General features: G+C 35.3%; 1 protein-coding gene across 24 annotated transcripts in view; it reads right to left on the bottom strand.

Moving 5' to 3' along the window:
* The window catches only part of CLOCK (clock circadian regulator), a 130,318-nt gene that overhangs the window by 43,793 nt on the left and 64,244 nt on the right, over positions 1–22,281 (bottom strand). For 21 of the 24 annotated variants that reach the window (XM_082390160.1, XM_082390147.1, XM_082390151.1 and 18 more), the window contains 6 exons: positions 21,191–21,282; positions 15,709–15,798; positions 13,318–13,377; positions 9,286–9,434; positions 6,253–6,344; positions 662–751 (listed from right to left, as the gene is read on the bottom strand). In XM_082390160.1, coding sequence (XP_082246286.1) covers positions 662–751; positions 6,253–6,344; positions 9,286–9,434; positions 13,318–13,377; positions 15,709–15,755 — 438 coding nt within the window. In that variant the 5' untranslated portion in view covers positions 15,756–15,798; positions 21,191–21,282. Of the gene's footprint in view, positions 1–661; positions 752–6,252; positions 6,345–9,285; positions 9,435–13,317; positions 13,378–15,708; positions 15,799–21,190; positions 21,283–22,187; positions 22,217–22,281 lie in introns of all 24 variants that reach the window. The other 3 variants (XM_082390167.1, XM_082390150.1, XM_082390161.1) reach the window with 2 other exon arrangements.

Genomic DNA, 22,281 nt, shown 5'->3' with positions numbered 1-22,281 from the left:
ACATATTCAATAAAAACTTCAAATTCATAAGAACTGTCAATTGTAGCAGAGCACCTAGCATAGTACCTGGCAGAGCAGATGTTCAATAAATATATGTTAAGTTAAACAGCAAATACATAATTCAGGTATTCACCATTCTAATCAAAATTATAATTCTTTTCGAATTATCTACCCTTTTGATCATATTAATAACAAATTGAATATGGCCATTAAAATGTTATCAACTCAAGCCACAGAGCACAAAAGTTCTGTATCTATTATTTTCAGTATGTTCTTATAAGTCATTCTTTTGAGAAAATTATTATTTAGCTGCAACAAATATCTCAGTAGAAACTTAGTTATTCTCAAGATAATTTCAGTGATTAAGCAACGTCTTCACCACGCTGATTAAAAAGTTAATACTGAAAATTCAGCATTAGAATAAAGAGGGCAGGAAGAATAGAGGTTAGATAAAGTGGTAGTTGAATATTTAGTCACTATAGATTAGAGTTACGACTGACCTGAGAAAATACAGCCATGCTAAAACAAGAGACATATTCAGAGGTCTCATCCCCGCTCCAACCATTGTTCAGCACTGCTCTGAGGGGTCCACTTCTTAGTGCTTTAGAACGTTTAGAGTAGGCATTAAATAAGAAGAAGATCACAGGATTTTTATACTTACTGGTAAATGTTCAAGTAATGAAGTTACACTCTCAGACACATATATTATGCTTCCATCTGTCATGATTGCTAAAAAAAAACCATCAAGAGCCTGAAATTAAACATAATGGTCAGTTAAATGAAAAGAAAAAAGTATTTCACAGGACAGAAATAAAAATCTAAGATAAATGACAAAGGACTTAACTGTGGAAATTTCCAGAGCACTGTCAAAATGCTAGCTTTTCCCCTTTACAATACCTTAGTATCTATCTTTGTGCATTTTAAAATGCTTCTGGAAAAAAAGAAATCACTCTATGGCCATTATTGGATGATTGGTTTCTAAAAGGTAGAAACAATGTTCTACCTTTATCACGTTATTATACAACAATGGCCTTATTTGAAGATGTTAATATCTCCGAAGCACATAGGCCACCAATAATATGTCTTTGGCACACAAAAGAACACATTACCACCTTCGGATATATTAACAGACAGATATTATGTACAGACTGAAGCACAGGGAGATACATGGGGAATAAAGTGAAAGGGAATAAGCTGAAAAAGTAGGCTGAGGTCAGATCATGAAAGGCCTTGAATACCAGGGCAAGACATATGGACTTTGTTCAAGAGCGGTCTGGAAGCAGTGTGTAAAACGGATTTAGAGGAAAAAGTGAATTAAGAGGAAAATCTCAGTGGCCTTCAGAATAGTAGGGGAAGTTAAGGCGAATCCAAATGAAATTAGCAGCAGTAAGAATAGAGAAGAAAGGACTTAGGCAAACATTAAGAAATGTGATGTTAGAGTTCAGGAGAGAAGTCAGCATAGGGGAACAATACTTAATAATAAAGCAATCCTGGGACTTCCCTGGTGGCGCAGTGGTTAAGAATCTGCCTGCCAATGCAGGGGACATGGATTCGAGCCCTGGTCCGGGAAGATCCCACATGCCACGGAGCAACTAAGCCCGTGCGCTACAACTACTGAGCCTGCGCTCTAGAGCCCGTGAGCCACAACTACTGAGCCCACATGCCACAACTACTGAAGCCTGCGTGCCTAGAGCTCATGCTCTGCAACAAGAGAAGCCACTGCAATGAGAAGCATGCGCACCGCAATGAAGAGTAGTCCCCACTCACCACAACTAGAGAAAGCCCGTGCGCAGCAACGAAGACCCAACTCAGCCAAAAATTTTTAAAAATAAATTTATAAAATAGTAATAATAATAATAAAGCAATCCTGTATTCACATATCACAAAGTTTTTCATTTGAGAATCCTAGGCACCAAAGTTGCAGCTGAAGAAATGAGATCTGCAAAAGAGAGGAGACTGCCAAAGACAAATCCTTGGGGAATAATCTATTTATGGGAATGAGGAGGAGCAAAAGCACCAGAGAAAACTGAATACACTGTTGTCGATGAAGTCAATGGAAGAAAGAATGACAAAGTGAATGAGGAGGAAGAGGGATGGTTCAGTATAACATAGAATCAAATAAGACAAGGAATGAGAAAATGAGGACTGAATTTTGGTGACTTTTAAGAGTAATTTCAATAGGAAGGTGAGTCACATCACAATGAGTTTAGAGATGGGTGGATGATCAGAAGTCTATTATAAACCACTCTTTCTTCCCTTCTGAAGTTCATGAAAGGACACATTTTGAGGGGACAAAGTATCAAGGGAAGTCATTTTTTAAAAAAGTAACTAAAATATATTTGCAGGCTGAAGGAAAAGAAGATGCAATAGAAAAGATGTTGAAGATATACAGCAGAAAAGATACACCGTAAGAGGAGTTCCTCTTCTCCTATCAAAATAGTTATCACACTAAATCTGAATTTCTTGTTTAAGTATAGGGTTCTCTCAAAGGATACAATCTCTAGTGAGAACTATGTATAACTCCTCCAATACTGTATCTGCAGCACCTAGCATATGTGTGGCCCGTGGCAAGTAAAAAATAACCTGTATGTAATTTATGGATCTGAGAGTTAGAGTAACCTCCCTCCAAGTAACTGTTGAGGTACGTGTTGGAAGTAGGGAAAAAGGCATCCCCCACCTCCCCTTCTATTGAGGAAGACGTTTGGATATCAGAAAGTACTTATTTTGAGTAGATGCCTGTTTTCTAGAATGGCTCAAACTCATTCTTGGCTAATGTAAGGGGAAGGGGTGAAAATCTTATAATTTAAGCAAATTCATGAAATTTTTACAAAAACTCCTTGGTACAATAATGCTGGTATTATTTCCTAAGGAAAAGGGTCAAAATGATGTTAAGAAAGACATGCTTTTCTCATGTGAAGCTAGATTGTGTCATCTTTGAAAGCAAATTACTATTTTCTATGATGATCTCTATTTGCTAGAAATTAGGATGCAGCTCTCTTCTGTGAAGAGAATCAACTAAAATCAGAACTCTTAATGACTTGATCCCACTCCCAGAACCAGAGCCTGACCCTTCCTCTTTCAAAGCAGTCAAAGATTCAGCAGAGAAAAGCCTCCACCAGCATCTCGCCAAATCTTAACACAAGAAGGGATCCAGGGCTCAAACTTCTTTTGAGTGGAGGAATGTAATTTCCCAAGAAGGTAAGTAGGTACACCAAAAACTGAAGGGGCCTTGAGGAGGAAGACTCGAGAGATGTGGAAGGAAGAGCAAGATACAGAAGGACATCCTCATACCAAGACTGAAGACCTTGAAGGTTATCCCTTGCCCACGTTGTATGATAGGAGGGAAAGGGCTCATTAGTTAAAACTCATCTTCCTATTTGACATCTACTTTACCCACAACAAAAGGCCTGTGTAAACCTTCGCTGTTTCCTTAGTGGGTGTCTAATATGGGACGACTGGATGGAAGTTCTAGGGAAGGGGACAGAACCACCTTGTGATGAGGCAGGCAGGGCACTGGCCCTTCCCTGTAGATTACTGGAGAGAGCTGCCAGCTGCCGAGGAGAAAGAACTCCTTACAGGGAGATGACTTCACACAGAGATGACTTTGCATAGAGATCTGGTCAGGCTAAACTGCCCTGATTTCCTTGGCTACTCTCAACACCCCCAGCAAGGGTAGCAAGGAATATTCCTGAAGCAACAGAGACAAGAGGGAGAGGGACGGGTGGCAACGGAAGAATGGAGAAAGACAGCCAACACATAAGGTGTAAGTGAATTTTAAGATCTTAGTCTGAGTTCTTGAATTAATTAGCAATCTGAGCAGACAAGCTGCAGCCTCTCCAGGCCTCATCCGTAAAATGAAGAGGTTGAGCTGAATGACCCAACTCCTCTACTAGCAGCTCTAACATTCTACAATACAGCCTACATCCGAAATTCTGCTGAAAAGGGTATCCAGACTGCCTAACTATAATCTCATCAATATGACCAGCGAACAGTAACATAACTAGGTTAGTTGGACCCAGGTTACAGTACACACATTTATACATATCCTTCAATCTTGGCAATGAACTTAAAATGCATATTTACTTAGTAGTTGTAAATATTCACTAAAAATCAAAAATATGTTTGACATATTGAAAATAAATAAATGTAGTATTTTTCAGGAATGTAATTTTAAAAGCAGTGAGGATAATCATGAGACAACTAATTTATATTTTCAAAATTAACCTGTTTAAATTTTCTCTGTTGCATATTATATATAATGTTACAATCTCTAGACTCTTTATTTTTAACACTTATCTACATATGCACTACATGTGTCTTGGCAATTAATTTAAAAAATCTGTTCATTGTAAAGAAAAATTTGAGGACAATGCTTTCCGTTTAGCTTATTAGTGAATAGGTAATTTACCTTGCTGAGATTCTTAAGTGTAGATATTACATCAATTTATGAATTTATAAAAAATTTTTCATACCAATAAAGCAGCGTACATAAATAGCTTATGATTAACACAGAAGATCTTATTAAATGATTACACTGAGAAATAATCAAAGAAAAAATTAAAGAGGAATTAAATGAGTTGATTTCTTCTTGTGGTTATAGACATTAGCTTGTGTGTACCCTTTCATAAGTGTATTACTTCTATCTAAAGAGATAATTTCGGACAATGGCAAACTACTTTTAAGAGGAGAAAAAATTTAACCAAACTGGAACTATTATTTGGTTTGTAACTTAAGTGTCCACTAAGTTAAAGAGTTGACTGCTGGTTACTAAGCCAGAAGTCCTGTGCCACGGCTAGCCTTCACTGAAAAGAAGTCTCATGAGCGGCAGTGGGCTCAAGGGCTGGGGCCACAGGGACCAGAGGCTAGTCTTCCTGCAGTGAATCCTAGCTAAGCTAATTACTGTTTTATTTTGAGCAAATTTCATAATCCCTTTGTTCCTCAATTTCCTCATCTGAAAGTTAGAAAGGGATACAAATAGTTTATCTTCAGAAGATTATTGTAAGGATTCACTGAGGTAATATGTGAAAAGTGCTCAGTTATTTTTCAGATTTTAAGCACAGCTTTAAATATATATACAATGTATTTATACTCCAACAAATTTTCATACGGTAGCATTTCTGCTGAATAGGTAAAGACTTAATTAATCCAGCAATTAACTGTTCCACCTAAAGTATAAATAGAAAAATAGTTCATTAATTTGCAAAATAATGTTGCTTTAGGCTTTAGTCAATATACAAAGACACTTGAGACATGGCTATTACATATACATACACCACACAGAAAAATGCTTAAGTTCTAAAATAACAGACCCAAACAAACAGAATAAGAAATGTAAATTATTTAACAACCTCTGTATATTCCTACCTCAAGTGCTTTCCTCTACTTCTTCCATGTCTACCTTCTTCTGTATATGTATTTTTCTTGTCCTTAACTGTTACCACCAAAGTATACCAAAGTATGTATTTTTCTTGTCCTTAACTGTTACCACCAAAGTAAACTTATTGTAAGTTTTCATGGAAATCTGATACTGAACTCCGTACTTTGTGTGCATAGATGACACCTTATTAATGTAAATAGGAAATGATTAAAAAGTAAAAAAGTAAAATAGATAGGTATGAGTGACTCAAAATTTTTGTGGATTTTATAATTGATTGTATGAGTTATTAAGTTTTGCAATTCTAAGCAAATATGACCTGAATTATTTTCAAAAATAATTTTGTTGCAAAAGAACATCTACTTATTTCGTTTTAGACGTTTCTATTTGAATTGAGAAGAGTTGCCTTTCAATGTATATTTCATTATTTTAATATTTTCAAAATACTTCATTTATTACCATTTTATGTTGTGTGTAGGTGGATTTTAATTTGTTAAAAAAAATCCTACTGTCTAGTAGAATACATTTCATAATAATATTTAGTATGTGATGAATAATATATTTTATTTTTCATTTGAATGTTACTGTGGTCCAGGTAGAGAACTTGGTAGTTATAGGTTTCTGACTTTTATTAAGCCTCTCAAAAATTCAGATGATATTGAAACCACAAAGATTTGGCATTATTTTACCACATAGTACTATTTCCTTACAATACTTATATCAGTTAATTTTAACTGAAGAGATAGTTGATTGACTTACACTGAATTAAGATTTTTCAATATTAAATTAATATTGTTAAAACTATACTAAAATTGGTAACCCCTGTGATTTCTTTTTTAAGGAAAATAAAACTTTTCAAAAATTAAATCTGGACATACCTCTAGCATTAATTGTGTAAACTCTTCATTACTAAGGAATGTAGGTTTCCAGTCCTGTCGAATTTCACTAGCATCTGACTGTGCAGTGATTTCTGTAAACAGATTGACACATTAGCGGTATAGTCCAACCACACACAGGGAGAGGGTGGTGGTACAAAAGTCCTACAAGTTGCCTTCCCTTCTCCCACTCTAAACCATAGTCAATAACATTCATTGGTCTAGGTAGGTTATCAGGAGGTCCAAGTTTGGGGATGATGAAATATTTGAGCTAATGTAGCAAGTTATCTCCTTAGATTTGCTCTCCTGAAAATACCAGTCTCTTTGGATTTTCTTTGGGGAGCTCTGAGAACCTGTGTTGCTGACAGGCCTGAGATTGCTTCCTGCTTTACACAATGACCAAACAAGAATCAGAACAAGCAGATTAGACCAAGCATTAGGAATATATTCTTTTTCCCCTTCCTTTCTTTGCCATTCAAACGGTAGCACCTAGAGCAGACATAAGGACGTGAACCTGGAGGAAAGGAGCCAAGGAGATCAGTCAGTCTGCTTTTAAAAAAGAATGACTTTATTTCACTCCAAAAAAAAAAAAAAATTAAAAAAAAGAATGACTTTAGGCCTGCCTATTGCCAGGCAGAAAGATTCTTTCCAGTCTAAGGTATTCTATTCTTAATTAATCAAGGAGACTAAAATAAAATTTTAGGCAAAAACTTTATAGTAATAAACCCAGAGTAATCCTGCTTAGTGTCCTCTGGTATGTTTTCTTAGTGGTTCAAAAATTTGCAGATCCCTGGCTTAAGGCACACATTTTAACACAATAATTACAGTTTATCTTGCAACATACTTCTAATGGATTTAGTTATGAGAAAACTATTCATAAACGATGAAATGTGAACTATTTAGGTAATATTTTTCCATTTTTAAATGTGGACATATTAAAACAAACAAGTAAAATTAAAATCTATGTCACAGAGTTTACTCTACAAAATATACTCTACGTTGCAGTGAAAAAAATGGACTAAGTTGTTTTGATTTTTCTATTACCAGATATATAAATATAGCATATTAAATTGGCACCCAAAATTTGGCATATTGGAAATGCCTGTACTAGATATGAAGAGTAACTGAGAAGTACAGCTACTAATTCTGTGGAACATAGTCATGCTTTTCAAATTCACATTATATACATTCAGGAAAAAGGACTTAAATCCATAAGCAAATCCCATCAAGTTTAGTTAAACCCAGGTTTATTTTTAGAGTAAGAAGTATATAAGAATTACCTTTCAATTTAAGGTAAATTTTTTTGGTGTGAGAATCATACACCCAATTTTGAAAAAAATATCTAAATGCCAAAATGAATCCTCTATTGTCAGGGGGAAATAAATATGCATGTATATTATTTCATTTCATTCAACAATCATTTACTGAACTCCTACAATGTCTGAGGAATGAGTGTGCTATCTAACAAGGGGCACTGAAGTTAGTGAGAATACTATTTGTAGAGATAAAATGTAATGATAATGGTGGCAATAAAAATGAAGACCAGCAATTTTGAGAATAATCAACAAAACTGGCAACTGTGATACTGTACTACGGAAGATGAAAAAAATGCAAAACTCTTCTCAGGTTTGAGTCCCAGGGGATTGAAAGGACAGTGGTGTGAAAATGGAAAAAGGAAAGCTGAGAGAAAAAGATGACTTGACAAATGAAAATGAATTCAACTTCAGATGCATTGAGTCTGAGGACACATAAAACAAAGACCCAGAAGTTACCTGGAAAAAAAAAACGGAAAAGTTTGCATCTAAAAATATAGATTTAGTAGTTTAAGAGAGAGGGAAGCTCTCTAAGGGAGAGACTAAGGGAAGGAGCATAGAGAAAGCAAGAGCACAAAAGACAAGACCTTGAGAAATGTCGTGTTCAGAGGGCAGAAAAAGAAAGAGGAAAGAAGTTAGCTCAGCTGGGAGGGGGAGGTGAATGAAGAAGTACAGTGTATCTCAGGCCAAGGGAAAAGGGAGCCAGTGGAGGATGGATGAAAATTTCCAGTGCTTCAGAGATGCAGAAGAGGATGAAATATAAGAAAAAGCTACCGATTTATTGGTAGCAGAGCGTGTGGGGGGGTCATGGCATTAATGAAATTAACAAAAAATAATTTTAAACAGTGGTGGAGCATAAACCAGGCTAGTAATGTATCACAGAGTGAGCTAGCAAGAAATAGAGGTACTAGTTACAAATTCTCTTTCTGAGAAGTTCTGCAGTTTCATTTCCATCTGAAAAAGAAATGTCCTTTTACAAGTTTTTCACCTATTTTCTATTAAGTAGCATTTATTAAGTACCAAAATACTTAACATTCTTTAAAATTTTCTTTTCATGACATTTACTCAAAGTGATTTTCTTTGATTAACAAATAATCACTTTAAAACACAGTATTTATTTCCTAAATATACACTGAAGCAATCTTTTAAAATGACATATAAAGTTCTCATGATCTGACTCTTGCTTCTCTTTCAAATATACCCATAACTTTCCAACTCAAACTATGCTCCAGTTAAACTGAACTCTCCCTGCTTCTCTGGTTTTACACATGCTACTTCCTCCATGTGAAGTGCTGTTTTTCTTAAGCTAACAGGAAGACTCAGTTGAAAAATTAACTGTTAAGACTTCCCTGACACATTCTTTCCTCTGTGTTCTCACACAAAGTTTACAGTTTACGAGCACTACTCACATTATAATTACTTGCATTGCAATTAGCTGTTTATATGTTTGTCTCCCTTGGCCTGAGTTACTTGAGAGCCAGGACTGTTACCCCGCACCACAAGAATCTAGGATATACTAGTAGGCACTAAATACATGTTTGTTGAATGAAAGAAAGAATATACCAGGAAATCTTTAAAAAGGCAATTATTTCCTTTTCTTAAAAATGGTTAGGAAGCATACCGTCTCAAGCCATCACTGCCAAGATTCCATCACATTATGCTTTAAGAGACAGTCTGTTATTATTCAAAAAAAAAAATCCATTTTACAAAGTTAAAAATGTACCTTTATGTTTTCGTAAAAAATCAATGCTCTTCTGTAGAACAGTAGATTTGTCCATCTTTCTAGCATTCCCAGGAAGCATGGATCCCAGTTCTTTAATGAGAACATTAAACTGATCTCTACGTTTCTTTTCAGATTTGTTTCTAGATACTCTGTTGAAATAAAAAATTAGATAACCAGTTTTCAAACAGTCCATTTAATGACACAAATAGTTTAATACAGTGCTCAATAAAGACACAACCACAGAGCATGTACTTCTGTCAATACAGATGGTAATAAATATTTATATTCTAGGTTACCAACAATATACAGTTAATTAGGGCAATAATTTTTCTTCTTGGTTTAACCACTAAAGAAACTTTTACATATTAAGCATTCGGCATACATGTTTTTATGAAAATATCAGTAAGACAAACTACATTCAAATCTCAGGTTTTATTTAATCTAATATTTACCAAGAATCTGTATTTTCCTTATAAGGTTATTATGAATATTACTGAGATACAGTTTCTGAAAGCACATATAATGTATAAGTACAAATCATTAAAAATTATTGAATAGGAGAAAGTTATCCATCTCCTGTAAGTTTTAAATTATAAACAGAAATCTAAAAATGAAAATTTCCCTACCCTCAGGCTTACCCACACATTCTTCCTCTTTATTCCTTCATCCCAGCCTCCAACACAGAGCTGTAACCACTCTTTTGCATAGCTGTCTCTCCACTGGGTTGTAGGCTTCTTGATAACAGAGCCCCAGTTTTTTCATCTAAGCACTTAAGCGTTATAACACCTAACAAACAGTAAGCGCTCAAAATATATGTGCTAAAGGAATAATTCCCACTGTTCTATGTGAAGCAGTAACTAGAAGCAAATTCTTAGTTGCACTGAGAACTCTTGAGATAAACACAATTATTTACAGAGCAATTAATCATTCCATAATACTTCTAATTACCTGCTTTGGGAAGTCAGATTTTAGAATTCCATTTTAGAAAGTACACTACTTTCCCAAAAGATCCCAAAAAGTCAGAGGATAATTCTATTAATTTAATTTTTTTCAGTAAAGGAGGAGCATTTATTCTGTATTAGTACTGGGAAAAAATACAACTGTTCAAACCTCTTAAGAAACATAACAGAAATATTAACTGACTCCCTCACCAAACATGGAGTGCGCTTTGTTATAATGACAGAGGCTGTGCTAATAAGGACTAGGGATACTAGAGAAAGATGCCCTTTCAAGAAATCCACCTAATACCTATGGAACCTCCTAAGTGTGCCGAATTGAGTCATGAAGGCTAAGTGAGAAAGGGATGGTGGCGGGGTGTGAGCAGGGCATCCCAGACACAGGAAACCTGCACGAAGATGAAAACCTAACAGGACTTCCCTGGCGGTCCAGGGGTCAGGACTCTGCGCTTCCACTGCAGGGGGCCCGGGTCTGATCCCCGGTCACGGAACTGATGTCCCTGCATGCTGTGCGGTGTGGCCAAAAAAAAAAGGGCCACACACCTCTCACAAGTAGCTCAGCATGGCTAATGTACCTAGTGTACAAGCTTTCTGTGCCAGCTATGCTGGAGTTGGGGGAGGAGGGTGGGTGGCAGTTAGGAATAATAAGTACTGGAAGAAAAAATCATGAAGTTTTTATGCTGCACAAAAGGATTTAGTTTAATAGTGAAAGCCATGGGAAGGCACTAAAAGGTTTTAAGCAAAGAAATGACTGACATGAACAGAACTGCTTGTTAAGACCATTCTAGCACCAGAGTAATGAAAAGATCAGTGCTTGGCAAAACAAATTCATTTAACAAATACTACTGGAAATTTACTGTATGCCAAACAAGACTGGAGGCCAGATGACCATTTAGGAGGCAACTGCAATATCCTAGGCTATAAACCATGGCAGTGGCAGTGTTAACAGAGCAGTGTGGGTCTGAGGGTTAACAGGCAGAACTAGCAATTCTAGGTAAGTCAGATTTAGTTTGGAGTGGGGAAGCAAAAGAAAAATCGAAGAGGATTCCCAAGTTACTGATAATGCTGTTTATCAATGTGTAATATAACACGAGATATTAGTTTCGGTAGACAGATGGTTTGGGGAGAATTTAAATATGGTGAAATTGCCTGTTTGACATTTTAAAGGACACATACTAGAGGAAGTTAGACATACAGATCTAGTTATATTCCTCTAGAAAGGAGTAAGTAGGAAATAAGCATCTGAGAATTATTTATATATGAAATATCTGAAGACATGGGTAAAATTTAGAACCATTATTGTTGTATATAAGTTAGGCACTACTGGAAACATATATGAAATTTCATTTAATTCCTACAAAGTAGACTTTATTATTTTTCATGTTACAAGTGTGACAACTCAGGCATAAAAGAGAATATGCCCAGGATCATACAGTTACCATGAAGTAATAATTCAAAACAGGCATCTTAACTCCAGCATAAGAAATATACAGAAATCAAATATCACTGCCAATTCTACCAGTGGATCACACCCATTAAAGCAACTTTATTTCATGTTACGTTCAGGTTGGACGTACTCAGCCCTTGTGATGACCTCAATAGTAACAGGCCACAGATGTCAGCGTTCAACATGGTCCATTTAATTCTGACAGCATTATTATGAGGCCTTCTCTTTCTCCAAGGTTTCCCACAGCCATAGCATTTTTGGTCCCCTAAAAACACGATCAAACCTTCAAAGTCTCTGCGAACAGAATACCCTTAGCTCACCTTATCCATCTCTAAACTTGGCCTTTAAATCTGTCCAAGTTAATTCCTCAAAGTTCTCCCTCTTCATTCAGGCAAGACTGATTATTCCCACCTTATCAGTGACTTTCTCTCTACCCTGAAATATTTTATAAGAACCTTCCCCCACTAGATTGAAGTTAAGGGAAAGGAGTTATCCGATATATTTTTAGCTTCAAATTCAGGTCTTTTTATTTCCTTGAATAAAGTTGTATAGCTTTCCTCAAAATCTTCTTCCCAGATATATTTTAATCATTCATTTAAGAATTTAGCAGTTTACCTGGTTATGTGAATATTTTTCTTATCCCAGTACCTTTTATTTTGCTAAATACAGACATTTAGGAACTACTGCTTATTATATGTTTATCTTTTGTATCTGTATGTAAGGCTACAACACTCTCTACCTTCGTGTCTAAGCACCCAAGTAGTTCAATGTGGCTGGGAAAAAGCCATAAAGTATTTACTGCTTACCCTCAATGACTACAAACTTGGCTGCAATGCTCTCTGGACCCTCCCTCCTGATACTGTAATCACCATCAAGGCCCGTATCTAAGGTCAAGCCCCCACCATCACCACCACGGCTCTAGATCCCATCCTGTCACCTACTTGATGATACCTCTCCATCAATTCTTCCCCACCACGCCCACTCTCCATCACCCACTTTCCCTTCTGTTGGAGAATGGAGGCATGTCAAAAGACACAGAAGCCCACCCTGAAAGACCTCCCAAAGGCCAAAGCTGGAACAAACTGAGCAACAGAATAAATAACATAGCACTGAAGTATAACCTAAAGTACAAAATAAATCATGAGTCCATACAAAATATACATGAGTCCATAGAGATATAAATAAATGGGAAAGAGACTTTTTTTTTTTACAGAAGAATTTCAAATATGTGTAGATACCCCCTCCTATGGGAGGTGAAGCTTAATTCCCCCATCCCTACTCTGAAGGTGTGTTATCCTAAATAAATTATTTCCAAAGAATAGAGTGGGTTAACAGAAAATAGTAACTACAATGGTAAATCTAGGCAAACCCTGCCTTAGTCAAGTGACGAAGGCTAACATCCCCAGTGATGTCATGTAAATATTATGTGCCATAATATAATGTGGTGAGAAGGGCACTTTTAGAGGATAATTTTATTTAGTTTATAAACTACATACTGATACTCTAAACTCTTCCACCTTTCTAACATATCTAAGTTCTTAAGGCAGATAGATTTTGGAAATCACTGATTTACTATTACATTTATTTATTATTCATTTATTTACTATTTTACATCTGAAGTTGAACTACCTTTTTGCTTTGTCCTTGTCATCTTCTTCCACCAACCCATCAAAAATACTACCATCGTCTCTAAAAGAAAAAGAAGGTGGATAGAGAAAATAAGAGGGCAGACTCACTAAGCAACAGCAATACTAAAACAACGTATGAATCAAATCAGTTATATCCTAGGATTTTTGTAGAGTTATGGATTGCATAAATTCAAACTCAGTAACTACCAACCTGTTTTCTAACACATATAGACAAACAAAGTTCAACTATGTTTTACATTTTAAAAAGTTTATTACAATAAACAAGAATTTAACTTTACCAGAGGTTAAATATCTTATTCCAAACTTTTAGTAACCAGTGAAAATCTATAGAAAGTCAGTATATTTGCCATTATATAAAATGATTCGCTTGAAATTATTTTTAATTATAGTAGCACATTTAAAAAACATTATTTCTGAAAATATTTTCTGAGACATTTATAAAACACAAATCACTCAGAAACATCACAATATCTAGCATATTAACTTATACTGATATATTTTCATTCAGTACTGATTCATTTGACAAATATTTGTTAGCACTCATGTACCAGGCTCTGATCTGGACATGGTTACAGAGCAGTTAATTAGACATACAGGTCCCCGCTCTCATATAGCTTATTTTCTAGTAGAAAGAAACAAATCAACATGAAAATGTATGAATTTTATTTTTTTTTAAAAGGGGTGATGTTTTAATTACTGGGTGGTTACTTTAGTCTGAGTGGTTAGGGAAGGACTTGCTGAAGTGGGGACGTTTGAGCCTGAGATCTAAGTAATAAGAAGGGGTTGGTTATGGGAAGACCAAGGGGAAGAGCATTCTAACAAATGAAATCAAGAGCACTGGTGGCTACCTCCTTAATCTAAGGGGAAATAGTGAATAGTTGCAAGTGATATGAGCTTTTACATGAACTCACTATTCACTTCAACCACATCTTTCTGTGGCCTATAAAGTGCCTACGAGCCCCACAACTGAGATCATCTACAAATCTCGTATCATAGAGGTTCATGAGTAGACTTTTGGGGTTCCATGTATACAATGAAATTTATAAAAAATTCTGTATGTAAATGTACATTATTGAGAAGAGAGTCCATAACTTTCATGATATTCAGAGAGATAATGAACTCATATTAAGAACCACTGCTTTATGTCTGAACACCCAGATGTTGTCCCTACAGGTCATACTGTCTAGAATGGGAACTGACAATCATTCAGAAGCATAATGCCAAAATCATATTTAATCTCTCAGGAGTAGTGAAGAAACATCCTTTCTGAGGAAAAGACTACACATAGATTCCACCTGAAACTATAGCACAGCCCACATCCATGGCAGTGGCAGGCAGGCCTCCCTGAGGAAACTCCTTGCCCCTTAAGTCTTAAGCTCTGATAGAGTACATACCTTCACTATTTACCTCACAGAAAAGGGAGGAAAGCTGTCCCTAGATGTCAAAGTCACTTCTGTGCACAACTCTAGCTACAAAACTCTTAAAGAATCCCCTATGGAAGAATCACACATTACACTATAATAAAAGCACAGGAACTTTAGGAACTTTAGTGTCAGACCAATACAAGTCATAACTCCACCTTATTACTTACTATGTGACCTTAAACAAGTTATTTATAACCTCTCTGGCCTATAGACTCCTCATCTGTAAAATCTCATGGAATTATTGTGAAGTTAAATGAAGTAAGACATAAAAAGTGCTCTGTACATTATCTGTCAAAGAGCAGGTATTTTTAAAAAACTGGTACTGTATTTCATCTAATTTAAGACATCACTGACTATAAGACTTACTATTTTATGTGCCACTATGAAAGAAAAAAATGCCACCAATTAAACTATAAGCCAATTGTAAGATGAATCCCAATGTCAGACATGTTAAAATGTAAAAAAATAAAAAATAAAGTCTTTAAATCAAAGAAACGAGGCCCATCCTTTTCCCAATAGTAAGATTTAAAGATTATAATTTCAACTAATGAAATCCTAATTATAGTCACCTCTCATGAGTCACAAATGCTAAGATGCTTAAAGGGCTGAAGTTAGAACCAATAGATAAGGAGACAGATGATTCCACAAAGTGCCAAGGAAACATCTGCAATTGTCATAATTTATTTCAGAGCAGTTCTGACCAAATCACTCAGAATCACAGTTCAAGATCCATTCAGAACACAAGCCTCATGCTGTTGACTTTGGCTCTAGATAATATACCTAACTTACTATTACATGAAATTTGCTCGGTACAGAAGGTAAATGTAACAGTAATTATGCTTAAGCATAACACTCCTTTTATCAGTTTGATATAGACCATTACTCTAATAGTGAATTTTTAAAATAGCTTTATATAATTCAAAATAAACAAGTCTCTAAAAACATACCTGTCAACAAGTGAGCTCATTTTACTACAGCTTACGGTAAACAACATAACATATTACGTTTTCGTCTTGTAGTAGACATTTGTACTTCTCCTTGGGTGGAAAGAAAAATAAATGGTCATTAGTTTTCTAAAAAACTTATGTCTACAAACACAGTAATTTGAGAAACACTATGTTTTCATAGAGACTTCAAAATGTTTTTGTTTCTACTGAAGGCTATAACATTATGTTCAAGCAAATATACTTAGCTGAGGCACATTTGAGGCTTTTTTTCCTTTTAAAAAAAGGACAACAGGGGAAAAAAAATTGAAGACCACAATTCATTTTCTTTCTATAACAAAATAGTGGAAATTAAAAAGCCACTCTTAACATTCAGTATATATATTAGACTATGTAGGCTACATATGTAAGCCTATGTAAGTAGGCTATAATAACACCAGCTAGTGGGCAATAAACATTTGTTGAAAGCCTGCTTTCTGTTAAACAGTATAGTTAGCTTTGGAAATAGAAGGATGAGAGACACAATCACTATAGGCAAAAATCTGCAATTAAAGAGGGAGATGGATAACTAAATAATTATAATAAAAGGGATGATGAAGGTATATTGGTCGGGGCGGGGGCAGTCAGAGGAAATATTCTTGATGGCAGTGAGTTTGTTAGGCAGTCTAGATTCTTGTTACTGAAAATGTGCTCCAGAGACCATCACCATCATCTGAGAGCTTGTTAAAATACAGAATCTTGATCCCAACTCTAGTCCCACTGAAGCAAAATCTACATTTTAACAAGGTCTTCATGTGATTTGTATGACCATTTAAGTTTGAGAAATAACAGACTAAAGGACAGGAAGAGGTAATAGTTGAAGGGATTCTAAGCCACAAGAAAAGCGATTTGCAAAGGCACAGGCATTTATGAGAGAGTGTCATATTTGAGAAAGTTTTCTCTTTAGAGAAAAATGTAGGCATATTACAAGTGAAAGTTCTAATTACTAGAGCATAAAGTGAGAGACAACAGGAGTGGTAAAGGGGTGAAGGCAAGTCAAGCAGAGAAGAGCCTTATTATAAAGTTTCATACTCACATCGAAGGGATTAAAATTTACTGCTTTAAAACTCAGTCATAAGCCTAAAATTTATCTCTCTATATTCTATACAGTTTTGCTAAAGTATAAAGCAGGTTTTACCCATATAAGATACTTATATCTTATAGTCATGAGTTAAATATTGAATAACCACCTTAACTCTAATAAATATCCTAACAGTTTTGAGGCATAAGAATTATTTTTTAATTAAAGTTTAGAAAATAGTGTAAATTATTGTGTAACTCTAACTAAATGAGAGAATATTAAAGGATATGAGACTCTATAATACTCTATCATTGTTTTTAAATGTACATTCATGAGAGGAAGAGAGAATAACTCTTGATAAATGATGCTGGGTTGCCCATGTGGTTATGGCTGCAGAAGCAGAACTGTGAAGGGCTAAGAGTTCTTAAAAGATAATGAGTGGGGGAGTCAGGAAAAATAAAAAGAACTAATTCCAGGATAAAATAGTGATTTTAAGTGTCTGGGTCAACATCAGCAGATGGAACAGAAAATTACAGAATTTTAGAGTTAGAAGAGACTTTAAAGATCACCTAAGTACAGCCCTCTGGTCTAACAGACATACTTAGCATCATGGTAATAACAGAGGTTGGTTCTATCACTAGAACAAAAAGAACAATGCAAAGGTAACACAGCCAATTTGAGTGAATTAAAAAAAGAACAGTTTCAGTTTAAAGTTAAAAGACCAGATCTGAGCCTTATATGGCAGCAAGTATATGCTTGTTTAATTATCAGAAGGTAGAAATAGGGCAAACTAGAGGGAAAAAAAGACCCCAAGAATAAGAACTTATACTATATAGGAGAGGCTATGCTGACTATAAGGGAAGTGAATCCAAAACGCGTTAGAAGATAGACTGATGCTTTATTAAGCTATTTTACTTTTGTTGGTTAACAATATTTTTCCAAACACTATTTGTTGTCCAGCTAACTGAACAACATAAAACTATATCTCTGATAGTTCAGTCCAAGATCTTTTCTCTACTTTTCCAGCCAATTGATAGGCATGCTATATTTAAGGGAAAGATAAAGGAAGAAGTGAAATAGGCCCAATTAAGTACTCTAAAGCAACTGTTAGGAGATTCCTCTTGACTTCTTTACATGGTGTCGAATTAACTTTAACAAAACAAAGTGGTAATGTGGGAGCAGCCAAAGGTGTTGTGTGGGGTCTATCCTAGGACTCACACTTTCAGTACAAAAAAGACTAGGCAGAGTCACACTTGCTCATCCATAGATTCTAAGGAGTCATTTTTAGAAGACATGCGATGTCCCTACTCATAGCAAGGAATTTCAAGTAGATGATCTAATACAGATTAAATATTATTAAAAGTCTTTTTCCTTAAATATTGATATTAACAGACCACTATGGTATGAAATAATCTGTCTTTAAAAGGATCAGTTACAGTCACTGGAGCAAATGAAATGATAAAGGATCAAGTTACTGCTAGGAATCAAATGCTCCTTTACTTAAGCAACTTGAGCTCAAAGTCATTCAATGATATGAATTCCCAGCTGAGTAAGCACCACATTATTATTTTATCACAGTGGAGGGCAGGATGGCATTTTTTTAAATAAACATCATTTTAAAAACAAGTTTTAAAACATTTATCACATGGGCAGGTATTAACAAACCTTCTAAGCAATTCAAACTTTGCAAAATATGGAAGCAGGTATGTTTTAAATTCAGCATGCAACATTACACATAATTAACAGAAAATCTCAGTGCTTGCCAGTCCATCTTTGGAAAAGAACTCTTACATCCAATATAACACATTCTGCATTAAAAATAAATTATGCAGTATCAGTATCTTGTCCTCTGAATCCCACCTGCTGTCACTTCTCAAAGCTTTCCATTTCTACATCACTAATTTCTCCCTCTATAACTGGAATATTCTATCAACATCTTAGTATTTTACCTTAAAAAAACAAACAAAACACAGACAAAAACTTCCTCGACCCAGCAACCCCCTTCAGGGACAGCCCTCCTTTTCTGCTCCCTTTCACAGAAAAACCACTTGTCAGAGTTGTTGTGTACAGTTGGTGTTCCAACATCTTTAATTCATTCCGCTCTCTCATTTTAAAACTTAAGTGTTTATTTTCACAAATGTATACTTGTTCAGAGTTTAAAGTATCCAGTCTTACAAGACTTTTTAAAAAATCAGAAGTCTTCTGATCCCCATTTCCTACTTTCAATCACTTTCATCTCTTTAACTGTTTCCCTTGGTAGTTAACTCCCTATCTCTAATAACTTTTACTTTATTACTTCTTGATTCCTTCTGTTTTAGGTAGGATGCCTATACACTCCCAATTTATTTGAGCTGTCCCCAATGTAATTATTAAAAGTGCTTGCTTTTGCTCTCTAAAGTGTCTTTTTTTTTAAGCCATCATCTACTGAATTCCACTATAAAAAATAATAATTTAGCTTTGACTCCCCCATCCTTACCTCATATACACGCACGCGTGCCCAAATTTCCAATACCGTGATTTTGGCTAGGTGGTTATATTCAGAGTTAACATTATTATGACTCTGTAAATACAATTCACAGTTAAGCCATATGGTATACTACAATTTTTTTTTTGGAATAGCTTTCCCTAGAGTTAATCATTGTTTTGTTTTGTTATTTACCTGGTTTTCTAAATACATACTTACAATTCAGCCCTAAACTCTTCCTTGTCTAAATCTACTCTTAATATTTTCAAATACATTACAGATTCTACCAATTTAATCTTCTTGCAGCTATTTCTCCTGGCACCTTCTGACCTACCCCTACTGGGAATGGATAACTATCATTGGTGACCAGCTGTAATCTTGGGATCACTCTTCACTATCATCCTGGTGATTTCCTGGGTCTCTACGTAAGTTGCATTCCCTGTTTCTTGTATCCTACGGCTTCATTTTTTAAATTTACTTCTTTATTTTTGTTGAGTACCTCCTACATTAACTGCCCAAGAAAGGAAACATGGCAGATAAATTTTTTTGAGACATCACAAGTCTAAAACTGGCATTGGTCTATCCTTAATCAACAGTCTAGCTAGATTCTGAATACTGAGTTGGAAATCATTTTTCCCTCAGAATTATGAAGGGAAATCATTTTTCCCTTCTATCTTCAGTGGAGACACCCTTCTCCACTGTCTTCTAGTTTCCAGTGTGGGATCAAGAAGTCCAAAGCCATTCTGATTACTGATCCCTTATATGTGGCCTATTATTTTTCTTATTCTGGAAGCTCTTCCTTTATCTCTCCCTTAAATATAGCATGTCTATCAACTGGCTGGAAAAGTAGAGAAAAGATCTTGGACTAAACTATCAGAGATGTAGTTTTATGTTTAACAAAATTTAACAGTTATATGCCCTATTTTGGACTAATTTTCATATCTGCATTGGTCACTCTATGGGCTCTTTCTACCTAGAAATGTGTGTCCTCTAATTTCTGGAGAGTTTTGCTGAATCATTCACTATTCTGTATTTCTCCCCTCTAGTCCCTCTATTCTCTTTCTAGAGCTCCTGTTTTTTTTAACATTGGAGATCCTGGACAGTTGCCCCAATTTTCTTATCTTTTCTCTCTCATTTTCTCTTTGCTTAACTTTCAACATCAGTATCATTTTTTAGACCTTCCATTGAGTTTTCCATTTCTGATTTCATTTCTTATTTTTTTCTCTCTCATGTTCATGGATTTAGCATCTCCTCTTATTTCTCAAACTATTAAATGACAGTTTTGTGTTTCTTTCCATTTTTACCTGCCTACCTGGTCTCCATTTCCCCTAACTTGGTATTTTCTATTTTGGTTTGGTCTTTGACTCTCACAAAAGAGGCTTTCCTAAAATGTCTAGTGATCTTTGGCTACAGCTCATATTTAAGGATGGGATCCTGTGAACTTTATTGTAAGGATATCAGGTTGGGGCATTTCACTGAGGAAATTCTTTTTTTTTTTTTTAATAAATTTATTTATTTGTTTTTGGCTGTGTTGGGTCTTCGTTGCTATGCGCGGGTTTTCTCTAGTTGCGGTAAGCGGAGGCTACTCTTCGTTGCAGCGCGTGGGCTTCTCATTGCAGTGGCTTCTCTTGTTGTGGAGCACGGGCTCTAGGTGCACAGGCTTCAGTAGTTGTGGCCCGCAGGCTCAGTAGTTGTGGCTCTTGGGGTCTAGAGCGCAGGCTCAGTAGTTGTGGCACATGGGCTTAGTTGCTCCACGGCATGTGGGATCTTCCTGGAGCAGGGCTCGAACCCATGTCCCCTGCCTTGGCAGGAGGATTCTTAATCACTGTGTCACTGGGGAAGTCCTCATTGAGGAAATTCTTAATGTCAGTATCTTCAAATCTTTTAAGTTGGTTGTAATTCCCATTTTCCTGGGCAAGTGTCATTTCAAAGTACATTCCAAGATACAACCCTTTCATTACCTTTTGTATTTTGGGGATCTTTTGAACTGATTCTTCAGAAAACTGTAAGTTCAATGTATTCTTCTGTATGGCTGACCATCAGTCTCAGAATTCTGTTTAAACAAGAAAAACATGTGTTAGATTTACTCAACTTATATAGACATTTATCATGAAAAAGGTTTCAAAATAATTTTGAAACATAACAAAATTTATAACTTTGTCACAAAAATATATTGGGTTTGCCAAAATGTTTGTTTGGGTTTTCCTGTAATATCTTATGGAAAAACCGAAATGAACTTTTTGGTCAAACCAATATATAACAAATGCTAAACTCTATAAATTGTCTCTAAAAGAAAATAACTTAAAAATAAAAATAAAAAAAACTACAACAATCACTTTTAATTCTACTATAGAAGTTAAAAGACAAAAGTATAAAAATAAGTACAGCTATAAAAATATGTTAATGAATACACACATATATGTGTTAATGAATACTCATATATAATGAATATAAAAAGATGCAATTTGTGACAGAGATAAAGTGTGGTGGGGGGAGTGAAGTAAAAGAGCAGAGTTTCTGAAGTTAAGTTGTTATCAGCTTAAAATAGATTGTTAAATCTATAAGATGTTTTATGTAGACCCATGGTAAGCACAAAGAAAACATCTATACAGGATACACAAAAGTAAATTGAGAAAAGAATCAAAGCATGTCACTAAAAGAAAACAATGAAACACAAACAAAGACACGACAGGAAAAAAGTGACAAAAAGCTACAAGACAGACAAAAACAATGAACAAAATAACAGTAAGTCCTTCCCTGTCAGTAATTACTTTAAATGCAAATGAATTAAAGTTGCCAGTCAAAAGACAAAGTAGGTAAACGGATTAAAAAAACAAGATCCAACTACATGCTATCTACAAGACTCACTTTAGATTTAAGGACACACAGAGACTAAAAGACTGGAAAAAGAGATTCCATGCAAATGGTAACCAAGAAAGCACAAATGGCCATACTTACATCAGACAAAACAGACTTTAAGTAAAAAACTGTCACAAGAGACAAAAAGGACATTATATAATAAAACGGTCAAATTTATCAGGAAGATATAACA

Source organism: Balaenoptera borealis (genome assembly GCF_965194805.1).
Source record: "Balaenoptera borealis genome assembly, chromosome: 4".
Taxonomy (NCBI): domain Eukaryota; kingdom Metazoa; phylum Chordata; class Mammalia; order Artiodactyla; family Balaenopteridae; genus Balaenoptera; species Balaenoptera borealis.
Note: the sequence above shows the minus strand (reverse complement) of the source record. Positions and strands in the feature narration are given on the sequence as shown.